At 43.8% G+C, this 23,509-nt stretch overlaps 1 protein-coding gene across 1 annotated transcript in view; it reads right to left on the bottom strand.

The window, feature by feature from the left end:
* Nucleotides 1–21,331, bottom strand: part of PPM1H (protein phosphatase, Mg2+/Mn2+ dependent 1H) — a 129,635-nt gene extending 108,304 nt beyond the window's left edge. The window contains exon 1 of the mRNA XM_058804808.1: nt 21,096–21,331. Coding sequence (XP_058660791.1) covers nt 21,096–21,331 — 236 coding nt within the window. The remainder of the gene's footprint in view (nt 1–21,095) is intronic.
* Nucleotides 21,332–23,509: the final 2,178 nt, after the last annotated feature.

Raw genomic sequence — 23,509 nt, 5'->3', positions numbered from 1 at the left:
CACCTCACAATTAAGTATTTATGTAGAGACTGCAGAAAGCTCATAGATATTTTATAACTCCTTGGGGGCTGAATAAAATTAAATCAAAGGGAAAAGGAAATGTGGTGACGCAAATGCTCCCCCCCCTTTAATTAATCAGAATTAATCAAAATAAAAGTAATCTTCTAGCAGTCAAAGCAGCACTAGGCTGAATATGATGATATTGTAAATAACCCAGCAGAAATACAAATGCTCCAAGTACAGGCAGCCCTAATTAAAATGAGGTTTTTTCAAGACTGTAAACTACCAAAGATGGGCTTTCACAGAATCCTTTCTGGGTATTTTACAGAGCAACTGTGAGAAACGACCTTCAAGATCCACTTTTAAATTCCAGCCTTGTTAGTTTGAATCCATGGGTTGCTGCCCCTCTGCCAAGGGCAGCACTCCAAAGTCACTGTCACCACGTCACTCCCCAGCCGTGTCCCGGGGCTATCCCACACTTGGCTGTCACAGCTCTGTCCCCAGGAGCCAGCACCACCTAGCACACCTATTTTGTATGCACACACAAGGCATCTTCTGGGAGTTCAGCCACTGCTCAGCTAATTGGCTACCTGCTTAATTACAACCCCAGCCAAGATGATGTTTTCTAAATGGGTGAAAGTGCAGAGCATCTCCACAGCCACTAACAAGGCTGTCACAATCTCTGGTTACAGTGGTGTAAGCACCATCAAGCAGTAATATGTGAAAAGCTGCAGCCAAGTGCTGTAACCAATGTACCCAACTGCTATGGAAGTACAAGTGTTCTAAAAAGTATACTTGTCAGTTCTGAAGTTAATTATCTAGTCAGACCACTGATGTATCACAGATCCCTAAGTGTGATTGAAATATCTCCATATCAACATCAGTCATTTGTGTTTCTACAAGTATTTTGGTGCCTCTGGTGTGTTCTCATGACACTTTGGAGCACAAGACAGGAGCTTCACTCATTTCCCTGATGGAGCATTGAATTACCCCCATCTCATGGAAGATTTGAGCTTCATTCTTCATTTGAATTAACAGTGTTACCTTCCAGGCCTCAGCTTTTTTTCTAATTTTCTTCAATAGAGAAAAGAGTTCCTTTTTTCCATGCATATTTTCATAAATCTAGTAAATTAATTTCTCAACTTTTTTTCCAACCAGATAGGTTACATCCAAGTCTCCTGCTCTAAGATGCTTTCTTAGTCTTTGGAATAACTCCCACAGCCCACTTCTTCACCCTGCAGCTTTTGTAGCATTATTTAAAGGATATTGACACCAAAACATTGCCCAGTGCCCATGCAATGGGATATGCAGAGGTAAAACCTATTCACCCTGCAGTTCTGGGGCATGTTAGAGAGACATCAGAGAGACATGGCCAGGTTGCCTGTAAAGCACAGTGGGTCTTTTCATCGACCTCTCAGCTTAAAAGCAAGGCTCAAACTATCGAAACCCCAAAGCCTTCAGCTCTGCCCACTTATGCCAAGGAGTGATAAATCTCTGAAACCTTCTGCATTGTCTCCTCTCTGCTCTCTCCTCTTTCAAAGCACACCAGCTTGTTGACCTCATGCTTTGAGAGAGTGGAAAGGTCTCCACTGGAAGTGACTTGTCCTGTCTTGTGTCTACTCCCACTGGGTGTGTCCCTGTAGTTTTCCCTTCTCATCCCAAGAAGTGTGACAGCCACCTCAAATTTTGTCAAGGTGACTTCAAAATGCAGTATAAAGTTGTAAGCACTGTGTCTGTGCTCTGCAGCACGGAAATTGCAAAATTTGAGAGAAATCCTGTAAATCAAGTGTCTGTGTTATTTTAATAGACTTCCCGTGCTAGCTGCAGTATCTGCAGATTTATAAAACCATTTGGCAGCATGCTACACACCAGTAATTACCAGAGCAGGAAACGCTCAATAATACAGAAATAACTCCTAGTCATTACAGATACAAACTATGATGTGAAGATAGAGAGATTTCTTTTTACCTTTGTCTTTATGTACCAAACAGAAAAACAAGGAATCTTTACCCCAAACAAAAGAACTGCATGCAACTTTCCCCACAGCACTCCTCACTGCTGACAAATGCCCCTGCAAAGTACCCTTAGGGGGCAGCTATCAGACTTGTCCCAGCCTTCAGTCCTGGAATAATGGCCAATCCTGCAAAACAGACACCTTGCCTATGTGGACCAAAGAGATGAAAGGGCCAAATTCAACCATGTAACAAAGCAGCAGCAATTCTATTGCCTACACAACACTGCAAGGGTTTATACTTAGTTTTCTAACAAAGCATTAGATTTATTGCAACCTTCATATAAAATTATCTCTCAACCACTCAATTATCACAACCACCCAATTATCACAACCTCTCAAGGGAATTCTGTAGTTTATACAGCATTTTTAATTACCCAGTACAAAAAAGACCCAATTTTGATCTAAGAAGTGACAGTTCGACAAAATCTCCTAAGAAACAAGACTTCTCAAGCTCTGAATCTTTATCAAGGTTTTTCCATCTGCAAGAACAGTGAAGAAGTGAAAACACATAAGAAGGAATTTTACCAGGCCCAAACCAGGGAGGCCATGGAAGATGATACACTGTTTGTAGCAAGAAAATCATAATGTATCTCTATTTAGCATATGCATGTGTGCCTATTTGCTCTAGATGCATGTATAATCAGCCCTTTTAGAAATTAGAAATCATATGAAGGATTAAACATCAATTGCCTGTCCTCCTACACTTCCCATCCCTCTGCAGGTCCTGATTAAAACAGAAGGCACAGTAGCAATGGTTGGAAACAGACTCTGAAATTGAAATAAGAGAGGAAAATAGCCATTTTCTTTTTATAGCAAAACCTATAAAGGCCACATTAGTATTTGACTGTCAACAAATACCACCATATTCTGAAATTCGGAAATCCTGATGGTTTTAACAGGATCTAGAAGGCACAGAAAAATGAGGATTATTAAAACTTGAAGATGTGACAACTATACTTGATGATGGAAGTCAGTGTTATGCAAATAATTGTTTTAATATTTCTCAGGCATCCCACATATTATAACTATTTCTCAGTGACTAGGAGGGTTTCACACAATCTTTAAGTGTAATCTTTTGCTAGCTTCACCATCTGGGAGTTCAGACAGCATTTAATCTTACTGGCTTTTTTCCAAAAGACTTACTGTAGGTCTGTGGCATGTGTTTCTTTTAACAATCAGATTTGGGGGTGATTTTGTTCTTGACTGTAGCTTAAAATAGACCACTATCAAAATAATATCAGGGAGATCAGGTCTGCAGAGAGCAACAGCATCTTTTATGACAATAGCTGACAGAGCTCTAACTTAGCATGATGCTTTCCCCAAAGTATGCAGAAATTCTTCAGAAATGAACAAATGCAGAAAACTTCTAACTACATGCAGATAAACTATAAAAAAACCCAAACTGCTGGTAGAACACAGGACACCTCATCAGACAAGAAGAGTACTAGTTGGTGAGGTGCTGCAAGAAAGGGAATGAAGGGGGGCAAAGAAGGAGAGCAGGGTACAATTGCAAGTCAGGCCATAAAGCCATTCTACATATCTAGGGGTATTCCTACCATTATCCATATGTGTATCTCTAGCTTTTTCCATTAAGCATATCCAGAAGAATTACAGTAAGTTTGATTTCTCCATTTTTTAAAAAGTCCATTTCCAGGTCCATTTTTTAAAAAGTCCATTTTCTCAGGTCCATTTTCTTCTTCATTTTGTTCTGGATTTTTCAGGGATTTGTTTTAAAATACCTCAGAAAATCATGGCCAGGAAGATATGAAAGATGTTCCAAACCTTCACCAAACTGTTTGGAGCAAAGTTCCTGGGTGTAGAGTCACCCACTGCTCTGGACAGAGTCTACTGTATTCAAAGCACAAGTAAATTTCAAAATTCCTACAGCTCTGCCCTCCAAAGCATTTATTAGAAACAGTGTTGTTTCCACCCAAGGCAGGAGGTTGGAACTGGATGATCTTTAAGGTCTCTTCCAACATAAACCATTCCATGATTCTCTGAATCTATTCTGGCACAACTCAGTTTCAGATTTTTTTTTCATTTGTTTGATTGTTGTTGTTGTTGTGTGGGTGGGTTTTGTTGTTTTTCTTTTGTTGGTTTTGGTTTTGTTTTAATGCATTGGGAGTTTGTTGTTTACAAAGATTTTGGTGAGACTGATGTTTATTTGAAGGCTCAAGAACTAAGGGCAGAAAAAGAATGTGAGTTTAAGGTAAGTGCAACACATGAGTTGCAAGTAACACATTGCTTTTTCAGATGTTAGTTTTGGGGATAAGGATTTCTTGGTCTGTGGTCAAACCTCAGTAGGTTTGACAAGATCTAAGAAATCAAAGCATGATGTCAACTTCCTTGTCCCCTAGCACTCCACAGAAAATGGACAGCACAGCCACACTGGACATCACAGACTACAAATATTGTCTCTCTTTAGACAGAACTGTTCTGTTTCATGTTGATTTGCCACATAACTAATTCAAAGGAAAAACGATCAACATAATTCACAAAACATATCTGTCACCCTGCAAGATTAGACCAGCTACAAAATAGAGCAACATGGCTTTTTTTTATCTCATATAGTACTCAAGTCAAGTGGCAGCACTCTTAGATATAATTAGAAGTTTTCCATTTTATTCAACTGTTACAAATGAACAGCATGAGACTTCACAGGAGCAATTTCATGGGAAGGGCCAAAGGAAAGTAATAAGCAAAAGAAAACAAAACACTTCCACGAACACAACTACCCACAGCATGGCAACCTGCTGGGCACACTGAATATGGAGAGGCTGTGTTTCAGGCAAAGGTCATGGGTTTGTTTTCTTTAAAAACCTGTCTAAAATGGCTTTTTTCAAAACATCATCTAATAGGTCATTACCAACACATACAGATGAAATCTATACTCTCAGCTGTGGCGCACATTCCTCAGCTGCTAACACCAGCCAAGGCAGCTGCTCACACAGGAAGCCCCTGTATGTAACAAGGCAACACCAGTGATGGTCCTAGGCTTCAAGAAGTTGTCAAATTCTTATGCTCAGATTTCTATGCCTATTCACAGTTAGTTGAGTGGAAACATTTTTTTAGCTACACTGTCAGACTACTCTGCCATTCAATTGACGTATTTAACTCCTTTGTAACAGAAACTGTATCCATGAAATATGGAGGACAGGAGGGATAGAAGTCAGCTTTGCAGTCACATCACCTGCTTCACCTCCTTCTTCAGAAGATCTGAAGACATCAGAACACAGAGAGACTGTGACAAGTCAAAGCTTTCTGTGGCAAATCCTTCCCATCAGCTGCAGACCACCACAGACAGATCTAGCCCCCACTCCATAGCCATGGCCACTGGCTTTCTTGTCCACAAAATGTAACATCACTGTTGCAAAATGAAATCTTTTATAGCTCTGCATCTCTGGGCAGCAAAGCATAAGGTGAACAGACACAGGCAATGGGAAGAACCTTTCCTACAATCCATCCAAAGTTGGTCAAGGGTACACACAGCTTACATAGCTACCTGGAAGTATGTAACTTCTAACACTTCATTATTTGTTCAGATTTCATATTGTTTCCTAAAACAACAAGCTGGAACTCTTTCACCTTCGTTTTTAAGCCTCCAATCACACTTCCTCCCATAGCCCCACAGATGTACATTTTACTTAGCTAAATTTGCACTGTGGACCAAGTTTACTTTGCTGACAAATACTGGATAAGCAATGATCTGCAGATATGCCTAATGCATTATTCCCTCTTTCAGACCCAGGAGAATAATATCTTCTGGAAAAGTTTTAGCAGGAGCTTCCCAAACAAGTTTATTTTGTGCCTTACATATGGAAACTTTCACCTCTTTCCACAAATTCCAAACATGCTTTTAACTTTGGTTAAGATAAGCTCTGGCAAAATGCTACCACAGCTGCCTGTGTGACTTTGGTCCCTCACTGCACTGAGACATGCTACTGTGAGCACCAGGTGCTTTTGCACTGCAAGTGCCTTCCTCTGCACAGAAAACAAATCCCACCTGCTCTAATTCCTTGAGAGTAGAACTACTGCCTCATCAATACTTTAGCTCCTCCCAGTCTTGTTAAAGATCTCACAAGGGAAAGAGTTTTCAGTTTCCATTCTTATTTTCAAAGTCAACACCACCTTGCCATTGCCCCAGACTGAGCTATTTGTCCAATGATCCTTTATGACTAATCCATTCACTAGTCACAGATATTTGGTGCCTTCTAACCTGCCTGTCACGATGCTGGCTTGTTTATTGTAATAGGATGCTCACTTGACTTCTGTGAAGTAATCTTGCAACACCGGGGAAAGCAGCATAGAGCCCCACAGGTCTGCAATGCTCCGGAGGAGCTGTTACTCTCACAGCAGAAGAGGGGGAGAAAAAGAGGATCTGGATATATTTCTCCTGCTTTTTTTTTTTTTTTTTTGAAATATGAGTTAAAATATTACACAAGAACTGAAAGACAAAGAATAAGATGTTACATGATGCCAATAGCCAGCAGTAATTATTTTTCTTCTTGGTGAGGGTAGCCTTCCTCAATTCTTTTCTGGGGAAAAGTTTTTACTTTGGAATAGCATCAAATAAGCACATCCATCTTGAAACAAAAAAAAAAAAAAAGCCTTCTCCAATTTTAAATACACATTCCTAAAATGAAAATGCTCCCCAACATTAAAAGAGTTGTTTGTTTTTTTTTTTTTTTAAGGAAGTTCATATAAGTTTTTGGTAGTTTGTGTTGCCACTTTTGTTTTCTATTGCAGTCTCCAGGGAAGGGCCCTCTCCTACCTTTTGGTGTTTCCTCTTGGTTTTGGCTGGGACAGAGTTAAATTTCTTCATAGTAGCTTGTGTGTGGCTCTGTTTAGGATCTATGCTGGAAACAGGGTCAGAAATAGAGAGATGCTTTTATTAGGGCAGAGTAAGCTTACACAACATCAAGGCAACCTTTTTGCTTTCTCACCCCATCCTACAAGTGAATGAGTTGGGGGTGCACAAGGAATTGGGAGGGAGCAGAGCCAAGACAGCTGACTCCAACTGATCAAAGGGATATTCCATACCATATGGCACCATGCTGGCAATAAAATGTGGTGTAAGAAGAAGGAAGGGAGGGACATTTGAAGTGATGGCATTTGTCTTCCCAAGTCACCATTATGTGTGATAGGGCCCTGCTGTCCTGGAGATGGCTGAGCACCTGCCTGCCTATGGGAAGTGGAGAATGGATTCTTTGTTTTGCTTTTGCCTTACCTATTAAACTGTCTTTATCTCAACCCATGAGTTTTCTCATATCTACCCTTATGATTCTCTTCCCAGTCCCACTGTGGGGCAGTGACTGAACATCTGCTGGTGCTTAATTGCTGACCAGAGTAAAGCCCCAACACTCTGGATTATCATTCCAAACAATAACAATAAGCAACTCTGGAAAAATTTTCTCAGCAGCTCAGTTTGTACCCTACTAATTGCACTGCCTTCTATTGCACAGGTGGGAGTGGGAGAAGTAAGAGATTAATTCAGGAACGAACCCAGCCGTGGCAGAGCAATGCCCTTAATGCCTAGCAGACACCTGTCATGCAGCAAACATGAAAAAGTTCTCTATTGCATAGAAAAAAGAGAAGTGGGGGAAGATTTTAGGTTTTCAAGATACCTGTCTTTAAATACCTTTAAATCCAGGGTCTTGGGACTTCCTGAAACAGGAGACCCTGAACTACATCTTTAACAAACTGCTCTGGTATGTCCTCATGCAATGAATTCTGCCTATATACTCTAAGGTACACAGGGAAGCATTATCTTTATTGCTGTTTACAGCTTTTCCTTTTCTGTCACAGGGACTTCTACTGCTGTCAAACCTCTCTCCCAACACAAAAATATTTAGCCTGCCTTCAGCGTGCTCTCTCCTGACTTTTTAGGCTTCATTTTTGTTCCCCCTCTTTCAAATCCTCTATGTTTCCCACTTGTTTAGCTCTGCCCATAATTAAGAGTGAACACAGTCTTATTGTGGTTTAAATGTTGAGTTTCCAGAGGCAACCCATTTTCCACTATCACATCCTACTTTGATCATAGGCACGCTTTCCAAAACTATACCAGAGGGGTAACTGTATCTTCAGAACAGGTACCTGTGTAACACTAATTCAAATTATCCCTGCCAAAGACCACTACATTTCTCCAAGGTGAAATTCATCTACTCTTCCAGTGGTTTAGTGTTCTCCAGGGAATATGAAGCAATTTTCAAAGGGAAAAGAACAGAAATTCCCCCTTTATTTGATAGTGGGAGGAGCTTTGAGGATTTTTTTTTGTTGCTGTTGGGTGGAAGGTACTCAGTTATTTGACAGCTTAAACAGGTTTTCTGGCCTTAGAGAAAGTTGTGAGAGAGCACAGCAGTTAAACCACATACCAAACCATCCAGATTGTAAGTAAGTGCAGGAGAGGCAGTGTGCTTCATACCACATTCAAACAAAGTGAGAGTTTTTACTTGTAAACAAGGCAGTTCCAAACAACCTCTCAAACACCAGCCTGACTGAGCCTATAAATTTATAGGATTAGTATTGCAACATTTTGTTGCTACAGCATCATCTGTCCCAGGCATCTGAACTATTGTAGCAGGATCAACACTTGAGGCAACTCAACACAGGAGACAGAAGTGACTAATACTCCTTCTCAGTGAATTTGCTCCCACCTTGCAATAATCCTTTGGGAATGGAAGCAAGCAGCAGCGTTACAGCTTGGCCAGGCACCCTCCCAGCAGTGCCTGCACACTCCCTCTCTTCCCTGGGATTCTGTGGGCAGCTGCCACCAGGACCTCCCTGGCCCAGCGTCACTGCTGACACATTGGCAAGAAAGGACACCAGAGGAGGGGGAACCTGACAGGAAGTCAAGGAAAAGCCTCAATTCACACAATTTCTCTAAACTGAAGAATCTCAAATTTGCCGCTTGAACAAAAAAAGAAATAAGTTAAGTCCTTTGACCTCATCCTTGCCAGAGCTCTTCACTACTGAGAGTTCAGGCAGTATTTGACCCCAAGACTAGGCAGACATTTTAAATTCTCCAACAAACAGACAAGACAGACACAAGGTATTTTCCTGCCTTAGTTTCCCATGGAAATAGAAAGCAGGCTGAGCTGGTGAGGGTGACACTTCCTTCTCCCCAAACGATGGCCATAGGGAGCATGGAACCTTTGAGACAACTAATCTGCTCATGTTGCCTTTTGCCTTTCACACGAGAGGATGCTGCTCTCTGTCCCCAGAGCTGTGTGCTGCCCATGCCCAGGCTGCAGCACAGTGCTCCTCTCCTCCTGGGGGTTCTGCCCCTGCCCCTCTCCAGCACCCAACATCGTTTCCAGCAGTTCACATGGCACTCCCACAGAAGTCCATCCTCTTGCTCCCTTAGCACTAAAAGATGTGCCTCAAGGGAGAAAATTGATCTCCAGATCATTCCCTCCAGGTAGAAGCTGCAGCTTTTATAGAGACAGGCCTATCAATGGGCTGTGTTAAACCAGCCACACTGCCAGCAGCTGTCACATATCAGCTGATAACACAAACCCCTGGGCTGCAAAGCCCCAAAGAACCATGGGCAGTGTGTGCTAAGTTGTTCCATGCCCATGTTTATACACACACACCTGAAAGGATTATGCTCTTTCTCTGTTTCCATTTACATGCTCTTAGTTCCAGATTTCTAAATTATGCTGTGCAGCAAGAACTAGAAACTAACTGCTGGCTATGAGAATTTCTTCTTCTCTTGATTCCCATGCTTTTTCAAAGATAGATGAGCTGAGCTACCAAAATAGTTCCTTCTCCCCTCTATGAAGGCACTTCACAGAACTAGCTTGTGATTCAGGAATCAGACACTTCTCTAAAACCAAGAAAGAATGGAATTACAGCTAATCACATTAGCCCGCAACTTTTTTCCCCTCTAAAAGCAGGATTAAAGGCAGAGATGGGGAACTTCCTACATTCCCACACACCAGCTGCATTCTTCCAGACTCAGCTTGCTGAACAGCTAATAGAATTACCATCCATAGACCTAGGATTTTCAGGGATTACTCAGGAGAGGTTGCCAAAGGAACTAACCAGACTGTAATTCCCAGCTTTGCACCACCAGAAAGGGATAGAACAACCTTAAAATGACATTGAGAATCATCCCAGAGGGAACCACAGCCGGAAGAAGTTGCCATCTAGACTTGGTAAGGGCTGTGGAGACACTGATCTTAAAGTTTATTGAGAAGAACAACAAAATTAATTGCAAGCCCAGGTTTGGAGATGTGATTGACGAGAGGAGTGACAAGGTAAGGGAGTGGGGATTGCCCTCCAAGACTGAGCTGATGTACATCTGTTTAAAGAGATCAGTGTACATTTTAATGCCTTATCCATTCCAGCAAATAAGGCTAAGTTCTAATCTTCAAATTACTCATGAAAATAGCTGAAAAACAATATTTTTTTTGTTCAAAGGGGAAGATGAAGAAGAGTAGAGAATTTTCTATTTATGTTCTTCAAAATGTAAGTCACTCATATCAAACCAAACATACATAAAACTTTGACCTTTGTCATGACATAGGCAGCAATAACCACTGAGGCTAGCTTTATGAATAGTATTTTTCATTTCCAAACACCAAAATCTAATGTCATACTCCAACCCCTCCATGGCACCACAAATACAATGCAGGTTTCACTGCACAACTTTTAAACTTTCTAAAGGATAAACGTTGCAAGTTTGAACTTAGGAAATTAGAAGGTCTTTTTTTCCCCCATTTATCTTCAAGGATTTTATCTTTCTGAGTCAAGGACACCTACAAATAAGGTCAGCAAAGAAAAACAAAAACTAGTTCAGATAAATCTAGTTTCAATTCCAAACTTTAGCATTCATTCATGAAACAAAGATTTTTAATACCAATTCAGAAGAAAAAGCATGTTCTTTAAAATGAGGTTTCAAAACAGACAAGCAGCAATTTAAGGACTCTAGCTTTACTGCACAGTAAAGCATCACCTACTGCTGAGCAAATTAAAAACCCAAGACCCTCACTCAGCCTGCCAAGGCACCTGCACAGACTGGGAGCCATGGAGTTAACAGTGGGAGGGATGCAATGGGGCAGAGGAAAAGGCACCAAGCCCCCTCTCCCCACGGCCACTGGAGCCAGGGGAGGTGCAACCCTTTGCCCTCCAGAGCAGGAGCAGAGCTGCCCAGCTGCTCCATGAGCCTGGCCAGCAGGGCAGGGACAGGAGTGCAACACGGGGGTCCTGGCCTTGGAAACTGATCATCCAGGGCAACACCAAACCTGCTGAAGAGGACCCTGCTCTCATGTACCAAGGCTGGGCCTGAATCAATTTAAGGAGTGCTCTTCCCAATCAGAAAGAAAAAGGTTGCTGCCCATTATTAAGTTTCACAGCTTCTTGCCCTCTCCTCCCCCAACAGGGAGCAGAGATAATGAATGAAAAAGAAAAAAGTCCACAACCAACAATAAAATAACAACTTCCCTCAAGAGAGAAGGGGAAAAGAAAAGAATATTTTTTTTTTCATATTAGTGGCACTTAGCTGGAAGTTGGGAAGGGGAAATATTCCCCAAACCCACCTTTCACTCAAACTGTTTCAAAACCTAACAAAATCCATGAGCTCACATGGTGACCTGTCACATCTGGAAAATACAGGGATCTCTGATGAACAGCAAGGTAACTTATTTTCTGTCTTCACAAGACATCTGCACAAAATGGAGCACTGCTCAAGTTATAAGAGCTGGAGATGTGTCCTCAGTCCCACCTCTAATGTTAAACTCCACCAAGGACCAGATTGTTAGTTATGACTGACAGGTATTTTACAGCATTACAAACATGCACTACGCATCATCTGTTTCCGAGGAGGTCTCTAACACATATCTAAAGATAGAAAAATCATACTTGGCCTAAATGAATCAATGTTGGCAGGAAAAAAGTGATCTGCTGCAGAACTTGGCTGGAGATGGATCTTTTTTGCTCCTTGCAGGGAGTTTGGAAAGCAGAAATTATCATAACAGGACACAAAGGACAGAGAAACAAATCAGGGAAATCCAGAAGGGCTCTCAGTGGGGAGCAGAGAAGAGCAAAGAACTCACCTCTTGTCTGTACCTTTATGCAATGGAGTAGATAGACAGGACAGCACAAAAGGCACTTAGATAAGGACCAGAAGATAAAACAGAAGAAGAAATTAACTGCAAAGACTTTGGAAACAGAGCTATGCCTATAAAGGGACAATCTCACTGACCTGTAATGCCAGTCCCAAGGACATTTTGCTGCAGGATTTCTGGAGCACGGGTATACAGGACATCAGATGCAATCAAAGCTCAGTGTATTTGTCCCCTTATTGTAGCAGAATACTACCATGGAAAGCACATGGTCTTCTACCCTTCCCTCCCCTTACCCTTTCTCCCTGAAATCAGGCAAAAGCTGGCTGTCTCACGTCACAGTTTCAGTGTCCTTATTGTTGCCTGCAAAAGAACCTGAACAGTATCAAAACGGTCAAGATCAACTACACTTTAGGGCGGCACTTGAGAAAGAAGAAATAGGGAGGGGGATAAAAAGATGTTAGAAATCCACCTTTAAGCCACAGTCACCACCTGGACCTCAGACCTGCCCTCAATAAGAGGGGAAGCGCAGAGCCTACAGGGTCTGACATTGCTCACAGAGGTGAAAACAAGCTGGCATTATGACAAATGAGAGCGATGGACAGACAGAGGGAAAGGCTGACATGATATTGGGGGACCAGATCCATTCAACTCCTGCTTGTCTTGGAGATGGTGCATTGAGGTCCCCATTTGGGCCACACAAGATTTTCAGTCCTATCAAGCCAGAGGTTCTCTGTGGACATAGCACTGCCCACACCTCTCTACCTCAAGCAGCTTGAGACTCCCTCAGCAGATTCTCTCCCCCTTAAGCCTCACTGTGTTGAATACAGATCCCAAACAATGAGCAAAGCTCCAAATTTGCCACCCTACTTCATGCCAGAAAGTTGCCTGCTGGCCTCAGCCCCCTAAAACCTCTTCTAATTTGAGTTTCGTTCTTAAATCAGTGTGATTGCTAAGTTATGTACAGGGTCCATATTTTGGCATTCCCCATTTATGCACTGACCACATACCCTCCTGCACTATCTACTGCACTTGCTAATGTTGACTGCCTCAGCATGGTGTTATTTTTGTCCTTCCCCCACTCAGACTCCAGCAATTAAACCATGCTGTGATCAAGAACCACAGACATCTCTTTGGCTGGCTTTATGCTAGCACTGCTTCCCTCGACAAAACACTGTGTGCTGTGTTTATTTGGAGAATGTTAAACTCTTCAGACAAACACTTGCCTTACACACAGTATTGGGAGGGGGAATCACTCCTGCCTGCAGCCATTTTATGAGCTTCACTTACTGAAGCTCATGCAGCATCAACCACTTAGCAACCATGGCACTTATGACCCCAAGTACAGCTGGCAGCACCTACTAAACAGCAAGTGTGCTGCTGGATGAGGGAGATAGTGGTGAAGAAGCCAAAAGGCTTCAATGGACCTGCTGGCCATCTCCTACTTGCTGGACCCTCTAATTACCATTCCATAAATCTTCCACCCTGTGTCAGTTGGATTTGAGGGGCAGAGCAGCCCAGCACAAGCTGGGACCTCTCTCACCAGCTCTGCTCCCTGTTTAGTGCCCCAAGCACTTGAAACTGTGACCTACTCCACCTGACCTCTGATCAGGAAACCACTCTGGATAATGTGTGTATTATACCTGGACATCCCAAACATACCCTACCAAGTAAATGTGACTGGCCAAGTGGGAACCAATTCTTAGAAGTCACCTTTCTCTTTCTGTTTAACAGGAAGGAAGAAAAAATCATTAGAGACAACAAAAGGCACAATTAATACAAAGGTGCTGCTGTCCAATAGGACCTCTTGCCTTTTACAGTTCAATCAGAACAGAAAAGAAATCCAAGGGGAAGTGGTTAAAGATGCAGGTTAGATGTGGTTCAGCAGCCTCTATCTTCCTTGCTGCTCCATCACAGATATAGCACCGACTCCAGCCTCATGCCACAGCAAAGCAGCTATGTCTGCTCTGCCTGAATTATCTCTCTGCACTCATTAACAGCACTCCCCCACTCCAAATCTTATTTGGGATTCAGCTCACAAAGCTGACTTAACCCATCCTTAAACCCACAAACCATATTTCTTTCTCAAGTGGCACCCAGATCCCATCAGAGGAATGACCTGTGCTTTGCAGCACTGCCTCCTTTCAAGGTCAAGCTGAGCATGTTTCATTTGATCACATCCACAGGCTCCAAGCAGTTCACCTTGAGGGGCACAGCCCTGTCAGGTTACTTTATGCCTGCTCATAACTGTGCCAAGCCACTCCCACTTACACCTATCCCAGGTGATGCAGCTGCAGCACAGACAAATGAACAAGCTGGAGAGTCTGCAGCTCCCATCTGCTGAGTGCCACCTGTGCCAAGGCAGGAGGTCCAAAGCAGGGCTGCCTGGGGGACACAGTTGTGCTCTGGTGACAGAAGCTGGGACCATGCTCAAGCAAGACTTTCAGAAACATCTGAGACAACACTAGTCTTAAGCCTCTGAGGGACTAGCAATATGAGACAGCTTCAAGGGATGAATTTCATACTTGTCCCATTAGGAATCACATTTGTGCAACTCAGATAGTTGCACAAAATACCTGAGCACGATTTACCTTTTTTATGCTCTATTTTTCTCCTTTTACCCCTGTGCAAGTTCTAAGAAATCAGAAGCCGCATAGGAAAAAGCCAAGTACACAACAGCAGGAAAAATAACTGTGTCATCAAAACATAGAACCTAAAACTTGAGAGTCATTCTCCACATTCGTGTCAGATCTCTTGCAAAAACTTATTCTCACGGCTGCGTTTTTTTCACTTGGAAGAACCAATACATTTACAAATGTACATTCTTCTCCAAGGTTATTCTGAAATTATTACTTGCAATGCCCTTGGCAGATTAGAGGCATTACATAAATATTAGATGCTATAGCATACAGTCTTAAACAAGGAAAGGGACTTCTGAAGCTCTTAAAATTATCATGAGGTTTCTGTAGGCAGTTTTATATGAACCCAGGCTTAAACAAGAGCCAGGCAATATGCTTTAAAGTTAACATTACAATATGCATAGAAGAATAATTCCTACAGAGAAAAACTGTTCAGTTGTCTCTAGCTACATGTATGGGACTTGAGCTTTTAGTGCATTCATCAGATCCTACTCAGTCTAAGGCTCTGAACTACAAAAAGAATAAAAGAAAATATTTTCATCTAGACAAAGAGAATTGCAAACAGTTTTTTAAAAAGTTTAAAAAGGAAAGTAATTCATTATTTCTGTGTACATAACCTGACAACCAAACAGAACAAGATAAAAAAAGTATTCCTTTCCCCATGAGTCTCATCCTCCTGAAATTTGTACCAAACAGAACACACAAAGAAATGTGTTTACAGATGGGGTATGAGTCATGCTCCCAGGTGAGGCTTAGAAAGACTACCACTTCCAATTCACAGGAGCAGGACTGTGCTGTTGTTATCTTCCATTAATAAGATGCAATGGGGATTAGAATAAGCAATCAGTAGTTGCAAGCCCTATGCTATCCTCCAACATCAAAATATTCAACTCAGGACAAGCATTGTCTCTGTTTTGCCTTGCCTCAGCTCACAGTTGTGTTAAGGTTTCACCTGCTTCATAACATTATTAAAATGCTTAGCATTTTAATAAATAGTTTGGTCTAGACAGAACATGAAAGGTAGATGAATATTTCTGTGTTATCTTAACTCAAAGTGTTTATGATCCCTGAGAAATGCTGGAAAGCATTTTAACAAAGATCTCCGGTTAATTCTCACATTAATTGCTACAAACTAAGTAACAGAGCATGAGAAAACATGATGCAGTATTATCAGCCTTACAAAAAATCCAGCAGTTTGAGAAAAAAAAAATCCATAAACTGCTCCCCCTCTTCATTTTGAACTATAACAACTTGCCACTGTAATAGTGCTGGAAGGACACAGTCATCACACTTCACCTGCAACTCTGCATTCATTATGGGTCAGTAGCCACCAAGACCAAGAGGAAATGTAATTTCTACTGCAGACCCACAGAGCAGAGAAATCACAGTATCACTGAAATGTAACATTATGGAAAAACAGCCTGGACTTTGTCTCCTCAAACAAAAGGCACTGCAGGGATAATGAACTGACTTTTTAAGCCAAGAAACACACATACCAGTGAAGTCAAGTTTCTGGAAACCTATTATAACTCAGAACTGAAAGGTGTCTGAAGTGTCATTTAGAATTTTTCAAAACATAAATTATAAAGGCAGGCAAAATTGTCTCTTGCATGAGGACACAGACAACGTACAATCAAATATTTTCCCCCGTCCCTTAAGTGTATTTGATAGTACCTTTTGAAGTTCTCCAAAGAGATGGCAGAAAGACAAGAGAAAAGAGAGGAACACGTGACACAAAAGCAACCAGCTATGGTCCCATCCCCAGGATTCATACAGTTTAGAAAAGCAATGATAGTTCTGGATTCTGAACTACAGGAATAAACATTCAAAAGGGATGGAAAATTACTAAGCTTGTTTATCTACCACAAAATGCTACTCAGTTGCAGTTTCTCTGCAACTCCACCAGCATGAGCAGCAGGCTAGTTCTTTGTCATTTGCAAATTTAGCATTTATTTTATCATGCCATATGTAGTCAAGGGAATTCAGCTAGGAGAGGTAGGCTCTGCTCTACCCTGTTCATCCTCTGCCTTCACAGAGGAAGATAAAGCAAAGAGGAAAAGGTGAAAAATAACGTTCTGGGGAGAGTTTAGATGCAGTGAATATCATCTGGGTCATTTCACGTTTCATACTCCCTGCTCCTGCCTTTACTTTGCCAGTTACTTTCAGAGCTGAACGCTGGGGCTGCTTATCAGCAGAGCTGCAGGGAACACACTGAGAACAGCACAGGAAGGGACCAAACCAGAAACTTCCCTGCCAGTAACAGGGCAATCCAAGCAGAAACTCAAGGAACAGCTCATGGCTCGGGCAGCGAAAGCTCTAGAGGAGATCCCGGTGGCCTCGGGAGTGCTTGCAGAGGAGAGGGAGAGACGAGTAAATAAAGTGTGAGGCAGGATCCCTCCCACCCTCCCTTATTCAAATAAATCACTTAACTTTTCAGAGCAGCAAATCTCCTTACTCCTCTGGATTAAAGGCAGACTTAAAAGAACGTTTGTTAACAGACTACCCTGTCCCAGGGTCATTCCTGATGCATGCCATCTGACCACATGCAGAAAACTAAGTTAAGGGTGCCCTTGATTAAAAATGAAAAATTTATTTCTAAATAAAACAGTACCTTTAAAGACAATTAAAAGGCTTACTGGATGTGGGATACAATTTTAATTTTGATTCTATGGAGCTTGATGAACATTAGACAAGTGTCTGTGGTATAAGAACATATATATCTTTGAAACATGGCCTTTTGCCATCCTTTATGAGGTGAAATGAAATTCAAGGTCTCAGGGCTCCCATGCAAGGAAGAGACAGCAGGACAATCATTTCAGAAGATAACCTTTAGGCTGCTCACTGACTAAGGAGAGCTGAGTCCCTATGGGATTCCCACTAAAATGTCAGGAAGCAACAATATTTTATCCCAGTACCAAGTATGTTTCTGAAGACTTCATTTGCCTGCCTACATGTTTTCCGTAATGATCACTCCATTAAAAGAGGGAAAGTTAATAATAAAAAATAAAGGCTAATTTACATTTCACTACATAATATCACAGAGCTAAGCAGGTAATTTTAAAAATAAGTTAAAATATATAACATGAATGAATAATGTTGCAAAATACTGATTACAAAAAATGTTCAGTACAAGAGGAGGAAGAAAGTGGAGTGAAGGAGAAACACTTGTTCCAGGGCAATAAGTCAGATCAATAGGCCCATACCAAACAGATTCTAGGGAAAAGAAATAGTCAACAGGGTGAGCTACTTTGTCAATACGTCGTTTAATAAGAAATAATAATCCTCAGGAATCAAAGAAACAAGAGGAATCCCCTAAAAAATGCATATTTTGTAGATAGAAATTGCTTCAGTCTGGCATGGGAACCAGGTCTAACCCCAAAATGCCTTCTCCAGCTTGGATGAAACACCAACATGACGACATCAATGAACTCCAGTATCATCTGTAAACTGACATGTTTAACAACTAAAGAACATGAACATTACAAATGCTTCCCTGAAACTCAGCCTCCAGGTGACCTATCCTCAGAGCCAGGATTTCTTCCTAAAGATAGTGAGACAGATGCTGCTGCTGGGCGCGGAACATAAATCCACTGACTCAAACCCTGCTGTGCAACGGCTCACAACACCAGGGCAGATAGAGTACACACAGATACAGGTGGCACACACTCTCCTTACACCTTCTGGGCCAGTCCCCACCTTCTAAGTCTACAAACCTCTCATTAGCTTCAGGAAGTAAAAATCCCTGTGTGCACAGGCATCCCAACCAACAAAAACACTGCAATCACTTTTGCTGATTTGCTAAAACATGAAAACACAGAAAAGGCAGTAGGTCAGGCAAGCTGCACCTCGGCACACTGCAGGTAAGGCAAGTCTTTTCTCATGCCTCACACCAAAGCAAACTAGCAAGATGTGAGTTTAATAGATGACCTTTGTGTTACATCACAAGCTGCTCGTGAGGACACCAAACTTCCTCCTAACATTCTTGTAAGTGCTCACTTGTATTGTAACAAAAGGCAAGTATTGTTCTGATAGTTTCCTTAATATAGACACTAACAAAATGCTAAATAATAGCATCAAAGTGCTTTATTCCCTGCTTTCCCCAAGCCACTAAATTGCAGAATATGTATAATAGTAATTTCATCTTCCTGGTGCTTTTTCCATTTCTTTTCTTATGTAACTCAAACAGGTTTCAAAAGAAAAACATAGCTTCAACACATATCTCCCAGCAAGTCTTACAATTATTTTCAGAAAGCCTGGTAATAGCTCAGTATGAGTAAAACAAAAAAAAAGTTCGTATTTTGCAAAATCTGAGTTTGTCCATATTTTCTTATTTTTCCTTATTCTTCAATGCTTTGCCTTTGGAAATCAATGCAATTTTGGTGGCAGTGCTTTCCTCTCAGCTTCTCCACAGCAAGCATTTGAGATCTTCAGGTTACAATGAACCCCAGTTTTGGAACATGATATAGATACTTCTGGGAAGGGGGTAGTAACTCACTCACTAGTTCTCTCTAACAAGTACCACCTTCCCCTCAGGTCTGTTCCACCAGCACCAGAGCCAGTAACTGCAAGGGAAGGGGATGAGACAAAAAACTGAAACCAACCAAACAAAAACAAACAAAAACCCCACAACAACAAAAAAGCCACCAGAGACAAAGCAAAAAGGCAACTTATTTTCACACAGATAACAACAGGAACTGAAAAAGCTAGTGACTTTTTTACGTCTCCCAATTAACCAAGCTGCTCAAAGCTCAAGAGGGAAGAGTAACAAGTATATGAAAACAATCATGATATGTTCTGCTTTCATGACTACCAGAGCCATTTACTTTATCTCCAAAGATTCTCTCACCTCAGGTTTCATCAACAGGGTCAATGAAACCTTGGCTTTCCAGCAGCCACATTTTTCTGCTCCAGCAGCCTCAGGTGAAGGTCATGGGATGCACATACCTGGGAGCCAGAGAACCTCCCTTCCACTTTGTCACCAACCTGCAATTCCTGTTACTTGCTGAAAGCCACAGAACTTGACCAAAGCTGAAAATAGCAGCATGTACTTATTTTGGTAAAGAAGGGCTTTTAAAGGGACTATTATAGTGGCAGAACAATTAGAGCTTTCTTTTAAATATTTAAACTTACAGTTCTTGGGGAATTTGCTCAATAATTCAATTCTTTATTAATCTGAGGAGAACAATCCAATTTAAAATTCTTTAAATTTTTCATTAAACTCTCTCTTTAAATCTCCCATTTCAGCATCCCCAATAATGTAACAACCTTTTAAATAAAGCTAGTGATTGCTCATTAACAATGTGAAGCCTTCACTGAAATTTTTGCAACAGCTTTTAGGGGAATTCATATATGTCTAAAGAAACTATGCAGAACACTTGTGGTCTGAAAGGGCTAACTTAGTAACTTTAGTAATCTCTGAGTTGGTAGCAACAACGGATGGCCAGACATGCTCAAGACTTAGAAGCAGTAACAGAAATAAACCAAATACTGAATCCTGCATCCAGAATCCTTAAGGAAAACAATGTGCCTACCGATAAAGGCATCAAGTGCAAGGACATGCCTTGCCTCTGCAGCTACTCCCACTGCCTTTGCAAAGGAACGCTGCCTTTCGCCTGGCTGGCAAGGCTACAACCAGGTCCTGATCAGACACCCTCTAAAGTAAATACCATTATATGAGTGAGTCAGGGCAACAAACCATTTGGAAAGCCCAGTTTGGGGGCTAGCCAATGGATTATTTTTTTTTTCTTTCAGTTTGGAGCCTGTGGTCCTCAAGCATCTCCCCAGACTGAAAAGCATTTTAGACATATGTAGCCAGTCCCCAGCAAAGAGCACAACGGCTGTCAGGGCCACAGGAAGGTGCTCCAAACCCCACACATTTCACCATTCCTGGGCAGCGAGAAATATTTACACACGCACAAACCAAACAGGGTTTCCTACCAAAAGCCCTTTTTATTCCAGGGTCAAGGACCGAGACGGCTGTTCAGTACCCGCGGGTGTCCCATCCTCGGCCCCTGCGCCCCCAGGGCCGTCACTGCGGGTAGGGCAGCCCGGTGCTGCCCCTGGGCATCCTCTGCCGACCCGGGTAGCGGCCACTCCCGCGGGGACATTCAAGGGCAGCTGATCTGCATCCTCGGGCTCCCGGGAAGGAACCACCCAGGTGCAGAGCCGCGGCCAGGGCCGGACACAGGGCGCCGGGGATGCCGCTCCCCTCCCCCGGCACCTTCCCCCGCCGCTCCCGCCGCGCAGGCCCGGGGCTGCGCTCCCCCGCCTCCGGCAGCGCCGGGGCTCCCTCGGCATCGCCGCCTTTGGCCGCCGGTGCGCCCGGCAGCGCGGGCAGCGGCCCGGCCGCGCTCCACCTGCTCGCCGCCGCGTACTCACTCCGCGTAGCCCGTGGTCCAGGGCAGGCGCCGGGTGTCCTTGCTGAGGATGAGGATGGGGCGGGCGATGTGGTCCGCGGAGCACTCCACCTCGTCCGGGGACAGTCCCAGGAACTCAGGTCTCCCGTAGGGGAAACGGAGGGGCAAGTCCGCGCCGCTGCCGTGGTCGGCGCCCGCGCTGCCAGCCATGATGCCGCCCATGAAATTGGCCACGGCGGACTTCACCCGTGTGAGCATAGTACCCCCGCCGGCGGCGGCAGCGCCGGGGCCGCCGCGCAGGGCGGGGAGCGGGGCGCGGCGGCGGGCAGCGCTGCGGAGGCGGCTCCGGCGGCCCCGGCGGCCCCGCCGCGCTCCCGCAGTGGGGGCGCGGGGCCGGGCGAGAGGACGGCGGGCTCAGGGGCAGCCGCGGGACCGAGGCCTCATTGCAGGTTTCCCCCTCCCGGCGCGGCGCTGGGTGAACTCAGCCCGGCGGCAGCGGCTGCTGAGTCATGTGATAGCGCGGCTGGATTCGCCCGGGCGCTTCCTGCTCCTCCTGCGGCACCGGCGGGCTCCTGGCACACGCCGGGCACGGGCGCCGCCGCCCCCCCGCGCCGGGGCCGGCCCGCGGCAGGTGCGCGGCGGGCGGAGCCTGCGCCCGGCGGGGCCGCCCCCGGCTGCCCGCAGCGATGCGGCCGGGAGCGCCGTCCTGCCCGCGGCCGCCTCCGGGCTGAGCTGCCCCGGGCAGCGCTCGGAGTCGCTCGGGGCTCCCCTACCGGGGCTGGGGATCGCCGCCCGCAGTGCGCTGCCCCTGCTGCCTCTGGGCTGAGCCAGCGCCGTCCCAGCCCCGGCAGAGCCCGCTGATCCTGCGGGACAAGACTCCGCTTGGAGGGTTTACTTGCCTTCTGCTCAAACCCGCCAAGGATATTTTCCCCAGGAAGCCATTTGCTAGAAAAAGAACCTGGGACAGTGGCCGAAAGCGAGCCCTGCTGCCCGCCTGCGCTGGTTCCCCCGGCTGCCCGGGGAGTCGCGGATTTGCCCGTCCGCCGCTCAGCGCTGACTGCAGCCCCCGGGCTGCTCCGCGCACCGCCAGGCGTTCGGGATGATGCCGTGGAGCAAAAGTGAAAGGACGGGGCCAAAAATATTCACATTTGCGGACATAGATGTTTCAAAGGCTTCTTCTCTTGTTCTGTTATTTTGACCATGTTATACTCTTTCAAATAAAAAAAAATAAATTAGGAGGTGAGGTTGCAGATTTGGGTGTGTCAAGCTTTAAGAAAATGTAGGAATGGAGCAGGAACATATAGGAAGTCTGTCCTCTGAAGCAAGGCTTTGTCTGAGCCCTGTGATTCTGCAGCCCTCCTGAGAGCTGTAAATCTCACTGGAAGGCAGTGACCTGCGAAATTAACGAGGAAGGTGCGGCAAACCTTGAGAATAGTGAAGTACTGGAACTTAAACCTTGCAGTCTATTGGACCCAAAGATGTTGAAAAATATCATTGACTAAAACAGAGAGAATGCAGTGTTTGTTCTCCGACCCCATACTGCAGTCACTATTCCACACAACGCGAGGCAGAAATGTGAAGTAATATGTTAGAGTTTAAATTATTATCTCTGCTAGATGACAAGGAAAAGCCCAGATGAGACATATGGGGAGACAGCTTAGCAGCTCACCACTCAAAACAGATCTGTGCAGTTTGAAATGTGTGGATGCTTACCTCTGGTACAAGAATGTTGTAAGGATACAGCAGTACAATAGGAGGGATATAGCCTCCTCATGCTTAAAAGTACAGAGATGCCTTGATTTCAGTTCTCTGGGAAAGAGGATCATGTTCACTTTTGAGTCAGAAGTGAAGCTTCACTTCTCAAAGGAAGTAATAATCAGTCCCTGCAGGGCTCAGCAAGTTCCCCATATCTCCCACCCCGTGATCCACCTGGTCTAAGCCAGACATTTTCTTGGTGGCAGGTAGACTTTTAAAGGTTTTGATATTGAGTTCCAATAAAATTTTGAGCCTGAATTCTCTATGCAAATGTTTGAAAATCGACTCTCTGTCCTTCTGCAATCCCACGACTAATGCAAAAGAAAGATGTCAGGTTAGAGGGGTTTTTTAAATGTTAACTTATATGTGACATTGGAGCAAATCTGCTTTTCTCTCTGAATGGGTAACCATGCCGGGGAGTGAAGCTGTGTGTGGGCCAGAAACACATTCATTTGAGCTCTTTGAAGCATCTGAATTATGCCACCTTGCTATGCATCATATTCAGCATTTAACAAATTCAGTCATTTTAATCATAATGAAAGCAGATTGGAGATGACTTCTGAAAATCATGTCCTCCAGCTCCTTTTCAAAGCAGGGCCAACTTTAAAGTTATGTTATATTCTTCAGAAACATATCCAGTCAAGTTTTCAATATTTCCATGGATAGATTTTCAAGGATGGA

The sequence above is a fragment of the Ammospiza caudacuta genome, chromosome 5, assembly GCF_027887145.1.
Source record: "Ammospiza caudacuta isolate bAmmCau1 chromosome 5, bAmmCau1.pri, whole genome shotgun sequence".
Lineage (NCBI taxonomy): Eukaryota > Metazoa > Chordata > Aves > Passeriformes > Passerellidae > Ammospiza > Ammospiza caudacuta.
The sequence above is the reverse complement of the archived record's forward strand: the minus strand, read 5'-3'. Positions and strand labels throughout refer to the sequence as shown.